General features: G+C 37.4%; 3 protein-coding genes across 6 annotated transcripts in view; 2 read left to right on the top strand and 1 right to left on the bottom strand.

The window, feature by feature from the left end:
• Positions 1 to 66: 66 nt before the first annotated feature.
• Positions 67 to 4,656, top strand: LOC134673341 (dentin sialophosphoprotein-like). 4 transcript variants are annotated; one of them, XM_063531305.1, is made up of 5 exons: positions 67 to 434; positions 517 to 703; positions 871 to 2,471; positions 2,727 to 3,642; positions 4,506 to 4,656. In XM_063531305.1, exons 2-5 carry the CDS (start codon positions 523 to 525, stop codon positions 4,550 to 4,552), a joined length of 2,745 nt encoding a protein of 914 aa, XP_063387375.1. In that variant the 5' UTR covers positions 67 to 434; positions 517 to 522; the 3' UTR covers positions 4,553 to 4,656. The 4 variants fall into 4 exon arrangements, with proteins under 4 accessions (XP_063387375.1, XP_063387377.1, XP_063387374.1 ...); XM_063531307.1 differs by having other exon boundaries at positions 2,727 to 3,666; XM_063531304.1 differs by having other exon boundaries at positions 2,718 to 3,642.
• Positions 4,657 to 6,143: 1,487 nt separating this feature from the next.
• LOC134673358 (polyglutamine-binding protein 1) lies at positions 6,144 to 7,152 on the top strand. Its single transcript, XM_063531329.1, has one exon. The coding sequence runs from the start codon at positions 6,269 to 6,271 to the stop codon at positions 7,106 to 7,108; it is 840 nt and encodes a 279-aa protein (XP_063387399.1). The 5' UTR covers positions 6,144 to 6,268; the 3' UTR covers positions 7,109 to 7,152.
• Positions 7,153 to 7,320: 168 nt separating this feature from the next.
• The window catches only part of LOC134673615 (uncharacterized), a 45,963-nt gene continuing 41,703 nt past the window's right edge, over positions 7,321 to 11,580 (bottom strand). Inside the window, exons 30-31 of the mRNA XM_063531614.1 lie at positions 8,869 to 9,059; positions 7,321 to 8,300 (exon numbers count right to left, since the gene is read on the bottom strand). Coding sequence (XP_063387684.1) covers positions 8,200 to 8,300; positions 8,869 to 9,059 — 292 coding nt within the window. The 3' untranslated portion in view covers positions 7,321 to 8,199. The remainder of the gene's footprint in view (positions 8,301 to 8,868; positions 9,060 to 11,580) is intronic.

Here is an 11,580-nt window from a genome sequence, read left to right as displayed (position 1 = left end):
ATGCCTTAGTAATTGTATTTAGTGATAAAATAATATGTCTCTGACGACTATAGTAACCACGCGGGATAATTGTGATGTCAGTTTATGCCATAATCCTGGAACGCACTTTCATGTTTAACAAGCCTCTTCGAAATTGTATTCAAGCAAGACTTTATACATTTCTAAATGTGAAATATGAAAATGGTTAAAGAAATCGATGTCTTTTTATAGAACTATAGCCTCGAACTTATGGCCCTAGAGATCGGTAAACACGGGGAGCGTTGAACCGCGGTGGCGGGTCGATACGGCCAGCACTGCCAAGTTCACGCGGCGCCTGCCCGCTGGCGCATCGCCATGGCTACAGGCGCCAAACACTGGAATCTCGAGCCTAGGCCGCACCACTCCCCTCCTTCATTACTTCCTTGCATTCCAATACTAGCGGTATACATTACCCAGTAAGTACCAAATAATAAATAGATAGTTTTTCTTTTCAATATACCTAAATGATTTGATAACATTTTTTAATTTTGCATTAAGGTAACAATGAGACTAACGGGGTCTCGTGCCTACGCAAGACCAGCTCCTACTCCTACAATGCCCCCGGGTCTTGTAGAGCTAATGGAAGGACTTGCAAAAGATGTCCTCAAAAATAATCCTGATAATGTTTATGAGTTCTGTGCTGCGCATATGCAGAAATTACTTGAAATAAGAGATGGCCCCGCATGTAAGTATTTTTTTTCGGACAGTACTTTCGATGACTATATATATAATTTCGATACTTTCGATATATCGGTAATAAGTACTTTTGTAAGTTCCAAACTTCATATATAGTTATGTCCAGTTCGCGTTTTTTTTTTTCATAATTATAAATTGGTATATGTTGGTTTGCAGTGCCGAAAAAGCCATTGTCCTTGGAGCAGAAAATAGCTTACGCTCAAGAAAAAAGAAGACAAAGAAGTAAAAACCGTCAACTTCAGCACGATGGGAAGTTGCTGGAGCATCCCGATGCAAAACTCGACCACGAAGACAAGCTGCCTATGAAAGAAACACCCGTCGATACATCTGATTTACAGCCAGTTATTAAGGAAGATGAATTTATAATGAAGAATGAAGTTGAAATATTTCACGAGCCGCGAGATGAGCCGTCTGAAGTCGTAAATAAAGTTTTCGAAGTATCACAAGTGGAACACGAAGCCAAGGAATCTGTTCCAAATATTACTCAAAAACTTGAAACTGAAGGATCATCAGAAAAAGTGACTGAACAGGTCAATGAAACCATAATCAGAGTTGACACAAATGAAAGATCTGCCGTTGAAGCTAATGTTAAATCGGAAAACGTTGCTGAAATGGATGACCAAAGCAAAGAAATTGTTGATCTTGTCGTTCAAAGTACTGAACATGTAAAAAACATGCCTCCGAATGAAGACATCTTTGAAGCTCAATTGAACGATTCTGAACCTACCGTTAGAAACACAGTTATTGAGGTTGAAGAAAAAACTGATAGTAATAACGGAGGACCTGTATACAAAGAAGTTATCAGGGATGAGTTTAATGAGGTGGCTTCTACACTGCTATTAGCAAGCAAGACTATAACTGCGTTTTCTAATATCAGTGACGTTAAAGCCACAGCAATGGAAGTTGTTGAAGAACCAGAAATTGATAGAAAAGAAGTAAACATAGATACTAAACACGAGGAAATATTGTTGAAAGAGTTTGCTAACCAAATTGAACCTGGTAAGAAATTAGAGGACGTCATTGAAGAACACAAAATAATTAAAGAGGAAACTACAGATATTCAGCACGAAGAAAGTGGCGCTGACAACATTTCTTTTAAAGAGCAGGTCGAAGACATAACCCGTTCAGATAACGAACACGTAGTTGAGCAAAATTATGGCAGTTTGCTTTCTAAATCACAAGATTCTACAAATCCTACTGTCGAAGATATAAATATCAATCCACGTGATACCATTCTACAAACTGAAAGTTCACACAATGAAAATCAAGTTTTATCTTCCACGGAAACTAAAACATCAAATACAACAAATTCCCAAGTTTCAGCAGGTGTTGAATTATCTGAAAATCAGGTGCTTATTGAAGAAACCACCGAAACGTCTACTGTTCATGACAGTGTACTAAATAAGGATGAATCTCATGATCAAGAAGTTCATAAAGTTAACTATGAATCACAGGCTGACATAGAAGTAACTGAAGTTGAAGATAAACATTCAGAGCAAGGACCTGTGCATAGTGAAGAATCTGTTGTGAAGGATAATACAACTGCTCATGACAACACAACTGCTGGTATCAAAAGTAATTCAATTCATGACAGTAAAGAAATAACTGAACACTCTGCAGTAAGTGGCATGGATTTAGAGACTGCAGCAATCACAATACAAAAAGTATTTAGGACTTTCTTATTTAGTAAGAGCAGAGCTTCCACATTCGATGACACCATTAATGAAAACTCTTTGGGCGAAGATATGGAAAAGAAGGTAAGCATATTTTCTTGTTTATTGTCATGTACCAGGATGCAATAGGAACAGTTTTCCAGAAAAGGATATTTCTATATCGTAAAGTGTATCGACCTAGAATTTTTGCTGTAGATTTTCGATTATTTATGTCTATGACATGACTAACAAAATGAACATACAAATAATGCATTCAGATTTACATATAATATTTACGCCGCTCATGTAAACCATAGTCTTCTAGTTTTTCTTCGTAACATATCTGTTTAGGATTTTCAGGACGAACCCGAATATGCATTAACTACTAACTTAAACACAGAGCGAAGAACATTAGGAATCAGTAGAATGGACACCGTCTTGCAAACAGTAAACGAGGAGAAATCATTGTCGCTATCAGATGAATCCTCTTTGTCAAGCGCAGCCACCACTATACAAGCGCATGTGCGGGGGTTTTTAGTCAGAAATAGACTCGCTTCTAACAAAACTGCGTCTAGTAGTTCCTTAGTAAATTCTGATGGCCAGTCTACGTCATTGGATGGTGACGTCAATGAACCTAAAAAGACCATTTTAAATATCCACATCGTTCCTGAGAGAGGACAATTCATGAGCAGAGACGAAAGTTTACTGACGTCGATCGACTTGCCTCTTGACAACAGCCCACCGTCTTCAATTAATTTACATCCATTGGGCTATGACAAAAGTGAGCGACGAAAGCAACTGAAAAGAGAAGACGCTGTACAGTCTATTTCACCTCCTAGTAACAACAGCGGTAAACAAAGTGAAGAGGTGGACTCTGTGAAAGAAACACTTAATGACAGCGAAGATCTCGATGGAAAAGAGGAACACCAAGTTGTATCTGTAAACAACCAAGATAAACCTCATGAAGCGGACACTGAGAGTTGCGATACCACCCTTACAATTAGTTCTACTGCGGAAACGGTTATCGATGCCGATAATTACAATCCTAGAGAAGTGCTATCAAGTCCTGAACATAACTTGGAATCAGACAACAAAAACCACGAAGTCCTTACTAGTTCCGATGAGATGGACGTTGTTACACCTTCCACAATAGCTGCAAAAACTCCTTCAGTAGACACTGAGAACGACGATAAACCAAAGTTGGTTCACTCCGGTGAATTTCATGACATAGTGGTTCAGACTCAAGTGAAACGGAGTGAAGCATCAGTCGTCCGCGGTGAGTGAAGACAACTATTATCAGGTGATAACTCCTTCCGTTCTAACAAGGCTAGCATGAACAGCTTAGAGTTAAGTGCCTTGGTAGTTCGAGATAGCTTTCGTACGCAAACGCATCGTGTGGGATTTTGCAAGTAGTTAGATGAAAAATCAAACAGCCTAGCTAAATAGAATAGTGCCAAGATACTTACTTTACTCTTTGGTGCCAAGTATTTATACATTGTAGTTAGTGTTAGTTCTATCACTATCCGATCCATACGTTTAATATAAAATGTTTACATTCCTGCTACACAAATGTTAGTGTAATTCTACACTTTGGCGTCGGTTTCATTTAGTAAAGATACCTCTAAATCTAAATTTAATTGCCAAGCTATAATCTATCCCTTTTTGCATATCCTTAAATCTGTTCATACATAATTATGTCAGTGAATGAAGCTCGACCTCTAATTTTTTTTTGTTTAATTCAAAATATCGCTACATCTGTGCAGCTTGCTGGAAATGCTGGACTAGCTGTTTTCAATTCACAAGTTTTCAAAGTGTTTGTCGTTTAATCGTTAACGGTTGTATTTTTAACAATTTAAAAGATCAAATCGATTATTATGAGTTTGTATTCAGCCCAAATTTGCCAAAAAATATTGGCAAATGGCACATTCATAGTTTAATACAGAAGTCTCGCCCGCTTAGCAACTTCTGCTGACTCATGTACAGCTAGCTTTGCAAGGTAGAAGGTAGGCATAAATTGTCTACAACTGACCCGCTCTATTAGTATTGGAATAGGGATTAGATTAGAAAGGAAGAAAACATGCAGAATTCTGTCTGTAAGTAACTATCAAATAATCGTACTAATCTGTTTGGTTTTTACAGAATTCAAGAACGTGCTGGTGTACTTCTTAATATGGGACAAGACTTAAAATATCGGCTGCTGGAGTTTATTTATTTATTACCTAACTATTTTCTTTATAACTAAACGAAAATGTAGAGTAGAGATGCACGTAAAATATAGTGTTCAGAGCAAGAGCTGTTTTTAAAATATTACATATGGGGTCATCCATTAATTACGTCACATGTTTAGGGGGTGGGAGGGGGTCAAGAAAATGTGACATGTTGTGACATGGGGGAGGGGGGAGTCACAAACATTGTGACGTCATTTTAACTTCATCACTATTCATCAGTAACTGAAAATTAATTTATATTTTTTTATTCACTACTTTTAAATAATGGGGTTTTGTAAGTAGGCAATTTTCGTTTCTAATTGGTTTTGTGTTATAAAATTACTAATATTTCTTATACCAAAAATATTTTTTTATTAAAAAATTAATGCCGAGTTAGTATTGCCGATTTCGTTGAAACCAAAATTGCCTTAAATGTGACGTCACACCAGTGGCCTATTTTATAAGCTACATAAAGATAAAGATCCTAGAGATAGTTATGACTATGTATTAAAGAGTATAAGTGTTTTGGCATATCTAGAGCTGTAAACTTATACTTGTATTTATTTAAAGAATAAAGTTACAATTTACAAGCGGAAGTCTCGTTCTAACACATAGGGTTAGAAAGAGACTTCCGCTTGTAAATTGTGACTTGAAGTCACACGAATTTCTAGGATTTTTGACCCCTCCCCCCCTCCTTGTTACACTTGGTCACATTTTACAAACCCCAACCCCTCCCCACCTGTGGCCTATTTTATAAAGCTACAAGTTACAATTTACAAGCGGAAGTCTCGTTCTAACACATAGGGTTAGAAAGAGACTTCCGCTTGTAAAATGATCCCTATTGTGAGCCCACACTCTAGTATATAACTGGATCAGTCATGAAGGGTGGGGGGGAAATGACCGAACGGGATAGTCTTATGTATCTTTCAGTAGGAGTAGCAGCGAAAGCGCTATTATTGTTTGTCCTTGATAGGCACTGGTCCCACCGCGAGCTAGTAAGCTATGAGCTATCGGCTATAAACACGAACAAAAGATAAGCACTCTCGTGTAAATAAAAGAGACACGGCGATATTTATAGTTACTCGCCCAGCGGTGAGCTATAAATATCGCCGTGTCTCTTTTATTTACACGGGAGTGCTTATCTTTTGTTCGTGTTTATAGCTCATAGCTTACTAGCTCGCGGTGGGACCAGTGCCTTAGAGTCTCACTTTTTTATTACCCACCATAAATTTAGTATAGATTATGGCAGGGAAAAATAAATTTGACCAATTATAGTGTCGTATTGCGTATGACGGGCTTAAAAGTTTTTTAAAATTGCATTGTCTGACTATAGTGGGCAAACCAATTTGTCAGTCAGTAAGAGGTCAGTAAGAACCAGGAAAACTATACTCATCCTTTTCTTTTGAGTGCTAGTACTAGTGCAAGACAAAGATAGTATGTTTCGCTCTGTCTATGATTGAAATGAGACAGTCCTTTAACAAACTTGATATCCATGAGCACGGTTTTTCTACTATGCTGAACGCATTTTTATGTAGTCTATGGTAACTGTCATGTTGACAGCAGAGTGACGTTCTGTTCGCGTCCGCGATTAGCGTTTTATAGATGTGAACGGTTGTATAAAATAATAGAATAAATATATTGATTACAACATTACAACCATCTTAACAGAAATAGGTGTTTCTACATTTCTAAACAATGCCTTTGCCACCATTGTTAGCTGCGCGCTTAGCTAAAAGGGGCATACTCAAGCCTAACTCTAATGTAGAAACAACAAACGAAAATCCTGTACCACAAGCAAATGAAGAGATTATAGCAGAAAACTACGATAATAAACCAGAGGAACAGGCCAACAAAGAGCAGTTCTGGGAAGGTATAGAAGGTGTTAATGTGGATCCAATTAAAGGCCATAAAGGATGCCCAAATAAAAACAATATTTACCACGAATGTTCCATCTTTTGCGTTAAAAATTGGAAACAAGGAAAGGTAGTTCCAGACGAAGTTTATCTGGAGAATAAACGAAAGGTTTTACAGCTGTGGCCATTACCATCTGGTTGGGAGGAAATATATGACCCTGGACTTGGGCAACACTATTTCTGGAATGTCCACAACAATCTTGTTTCTTGGCTACCACCTGCACATCCGAAAGCTAATCCCACGGAAAGTGCAGCGCATTTGCGAGAGGAGAGACTGTTGAAGGAAGGTGATGAAAGTGATGACAGCAGTGAGGCTTCTGACCAAGAAGTACCACAGCAACCAACTAAAGAGAAACGTCGCGACAAACGAGAAAAGGATAAACCAATGGTTCACCACAGAGACAAGGCCAGATCCAGAGTTAAGGATAATGATTTAGATCCAATGGACCCTGCGGCATACTCTGATATTGCTCGGGGCAGTTGGAGTGCCGGACTGGACTCTCAGACCAAGACTGGTGTAGACACAACTGCCTCAGGTTCGCTGTACCAAATGAGGCCATATCCTGCACCGGGCGCTATTCTAGCTGCCAATGCCAAAAACCAACCACCCCCATCACCCTAGTTTATTTTGTATTTGGTATTAAGTAATAAATGTACGAATATATTTTTTTGTGCCTTATTTTCTATAGTTGCAAGCACTCAAGAACCAGGGCCCTGCCCTATTCATTCTTCAAACATTTATGCAGTTATCTAAGACATCCGATATGGCAACCAGGGCCTCTTTTCATGTCATGCATAAATAGTAATTTATAAGTCAAAAATTAAATAAAAAACTTTGAAAGTTTAAACAATTGTAATTCATTAAAAATTCTATTTACATAAATAGGAATAGTCATAATACACTTTGTATGTATCAATACATCATAATTAATATTTATATTATGTATAGTGGCATAAAAATGCTAAAAGGGAAAGAAAATCACATCATAAAAGGTCAATTTAAATGCAATTATATATTATAAGAATCTTGAGCTCGACACTTAACACATATCAGACCAAATATGGTTCTCACAGATATCTTAACTTGACTGTCAGGGCTTACATTAGGATGAAGGATTATCTATTGTAAACTTTCATTGCGTGAAGGTTACGCTACAGATATATTTCAGTGACTGTACAAGTATTGTACTAGTGGATATTGTTGATGTTAAATATCATCAATAAAGCACATTATCCCTATTTGTAGCTTTAACTGCAAACCTAAAGTTACAATCAAGATTTTTTTATTTATTACAGTAAATAATGCTGTAAAATGCTCTATGTATACCAGAGTACGCGGGGTATTTTGCTCACAAAACCGATCACAATTGTGTGCCCCTTTAACCATTTGGCGTTCCTTTCTAGTCATTCGATTTCGAACCGTAATTCTTATAGTGGAGATGCGTTTTTGTTTTAAGCATGATGGCAAGTATGTTGCCGCTATCGACTAAAGGGTTAAGAGAGCACATACAGGGTATACATTTGCTGGCACCTTTACAGGTACAGTTATTTTTGATAGTGCCTACTCAAAATTGATGTGCCTACGAGTATTATTATCTCAATAACTGATAATTACCCAAATTAAAAATACATATCAAGTTAAACATTTTTATCTTTATTATATGTTCACTGAATATTATTATATATTTAGTTTATTTATTTAGGTTCCTAGTGTTAGTTTATGCCGTTTTTCATTTTCGCTTTGTCCGTGATGTGTGCGAGCAGGTTGTTGGACGTGATGACGCCGACCGCCTGCTGGCTGTGTGATGACGCGTCTGAAACACAGAACACAACTCAATGATATTTCAAAGTTAGGCTACGTGCGCACGAGAAACTTCTGTCTCCGCAACTTTTTTGTCTCAGTCGCTGTCTCCTCGCCGAGATTTGAATGATGCGCAACACAACTTTTTCTTTAATTGCCAGCGTGCACGAGCAACTTTCGTCTCCGCAACTATTTTATCGCTCACATCAAGCCTATGGGTTAGAATGAAAGTGCGCGCATGTAGCGACGCGACAACCAGGAGAAGAGTTAAGCCACGAAAAGTCTGCAGCGATTTTGATAGAAGTTTGACGTTTAAAATAATACTTGCACTGCGTGGGCTATCAAGTTCGCTGCATACTTTTCTTGGTCTGACTCTAACTGGCCGACCGGCAACTTTTTTAGGGTTTTTGTACTTGCATTGAAACCACTAGAGTGACTCGACATTTACGCCAGTATACATGGAACACCTGTGCTGCCCCCTACAATTTTATGTACACTTCCTATATCGTCCTCATCATTGATGGCGTATCTTACGCATGCCTACTTAATTAAAAATGGTAAAATTAATAGGTTTCGTTTACCTGTTTTAACAACCACAACATATGGCGCAATGTCCAGCATGCGCGACACTAGTCCCAACGTCGGTTTCTTCGCAAGGTCTACTTTGTAATACTTCTTCACTAGGAACTTGTCGAGTCCCTCCGACGTGGAGCCCGACAGGTTAGCGAGGCGCCGTCTCGCATCATCCGCCGTGAACACGCCGGCCACGGAACTAAAACAGATAATATATTTGTGGGTTATTCTCACGGTTACCTGTAGCAACGATTTGGTAACGGGTGGGAATAGGAATAGCTATAGTTCGTTTTTTTTTTTAGCATTAGAAAGAAGTTGCAAGATGGTAAGCGATCTTGACATGTCTTTTAATTGAAAAACGCTTTTTAAAAATCAAAAACTATTACTTATGAAAGCAGAAGAATATAAATGATCGTATTAGATTCATAATTGTTACATATTTGCCGTAACTTATTTTTAAAATGTGTTTTTCAATTAAAAGACACATCAAGATTGTTTACCTTATTTCTAATGATAAAAAAAACGAACTATAGTGACGTACGTACAGATGTGATCGTCTGATTTGTTTGGGCGGGAATTAGACATAGATGTATCTGAGGACAGATCTTCGGCAGATACATCTGTGTCTAATGATTATTCAACACATATTTGTTCGCCAGACACATATGAGGCAGATAAATCTAAACGTGATGCGCTGCTATATGACACCATAGGTAAGATCAATTTCAGAAACATCTTTACAAGCCCGCATTTCAAAACTAGAGGTATATTTACACGACCTTATTGTCAGTGTTTTAGAGGGAGTGGTGTAAATATTTTTTGGAATGTTGGCTTGTAAAGATGTTTGTAAACTCGACGGTAGTTATCGTTGAACTGCACTGGGTGTTTTGAATTGATAGAGTAAAGCAACGAACGAAAGTAAAAACATCATAGGACTTCAATAGCATAACAGAACTGATGTAATAAGCGTGTCTATTCAGTCGGCAATAACTACACAATATTTCATACAAATTATAAACATCTATATCAGGCGCCTGACACATAGGCAATAGAACTTAAACTTAAAAGTGCAATTTAGGAAATGTATAAGTATTACTTTAAAGAGAAGTGCAATTTAGAAAATGTATAAGTATCGAACCTAAGTATAAGTCAGTAGTAATAATAACCAATACTATGAAATTGTTAACCACCAATTTTTGCTACACCCTTTCCAGTGTATAAAACATCTGTATTACTGAATCGCAATTAAAAAGGGATTGAGATAGCTGTCAATCCATATTGATTTAGACGTAAGTGTATGGAAATCTGTCATTTCTAATCCCTTTCTGATCGCGGCATGATAATACTTACTATGGTATGCAAATAAAGATCTCTATCTCTATCTCTAGAATTAAATAAGGGGAAAATCATTTATTTACAAACAAGATATATACAGTGGTATTACTAAAAGAAATTAATAACTAGGTTATCGTCTTGGGTCGTCCCATTCGTTTTTCGTCAAGTTCTTAAATTAGTCCTATTCTGCTTTCGTCACTCATTCTACATTGAAAGCCACCGACGATTGGAACGAATGTAGAATCAGTGACGAAAGCAGAATAGGACTAATTTAAAAACTTGACGAAAAACGAATGGGACGACCTAAGACGCTACCATAACTAGCTTAAATCTAAAATAGGCCCTTGAGGCATCGTACCAAGGATGCTGGCGGCATTTTCTCGCTGTATCACAATGCTGATACGTTGTGCGAGGTAGCCGCCAGCTCTTCAGTCACCAGTTACGTCAATTGGACGCTTTCGCGATTTCTGCGAACAAGTTATGCGTGCTGGGACCCCATGGACCTAGAGTTTCAACTCCAAATGGTACAAAAAGGTACTCTCTACTGCGCTTCTTATATTTGTTACGTTTTAAAATAGAATTAAATTAACGTTACTTAAAGTGTGACGATTGTTTAATTACTCAGCAACATTAGGTACAAGTTACGACAGTTTAGAATTTAGAATCGGCGAAATGCTCAACAAAAAGGGTTACGATATATATGAAGGCGAGGAGACATATCACCAAAAATATCATTACATTTTTAGTTAAATATTGAAAGTTTTAATATTTTTTACGAATAATTTTGACATGTTTTGAAAATAATGATTGACTGCATGTTGGCAAATTGAAATGTCAGTTACGAGACAAAGCAACAGAAAAACAATAAACCAAAAATATTGAGTTTCAATAAAAAAGAATGCATGAATGCATAGAATATATACAAATCTTTGATACAAATAGGCTGCAAATAGGCATTTTGCAAGTAAGCTAAGTAGAACTCTTTTGTTCAAGTAACTTTTCTGTTGACTGTCAATGTCAGTATGTTTCATGCACGTTTCGTGTTTTCGTAAAAATATGGTAAAAATGCGCGAACGGACTCTTGCCGCTATTTTGGTGGCAGTAGATCGTTTTCCTTGGTAATAATGTATAATTAATTCTGTTGATATTCTCTACCTCTAAGTGACTCTGGCAAAAGCCCTAGAGAGAGGCCGCCATTTCTCTAAATGTAATAATTGCGCCAACTTTTTGTATAGTGTCGTTAGTGTCATTACATTTTATTTGTGTTTGCTGAATTATATTGGCCTCTGATATTATTTGGACCTGACCGCAGACTTACTCGTGAGTAACCTCTATATTCTACAATATTACACTAGGTACCTTCATCAAACAGTTTAGGGCATAAT

Source organism: Cydia fagiglandana, chromosome 18 (genome assembly GCF_963556715.1).
Source record: "Cydia fagiglandana chromosome 18, ilCydFagi1.1, whole genome shotgun sequence".
NCBI classification, from domain to species: domain Eukaryota; kingdom Metazoa; phylum Arthropoda; class Insecta; order Lepidoptera; family Tortricidae; genus Cydia; species Cydia fagiglandana.
This window is presented reverse-complemented; position numbering and strand designations above follow the sequence as displayed.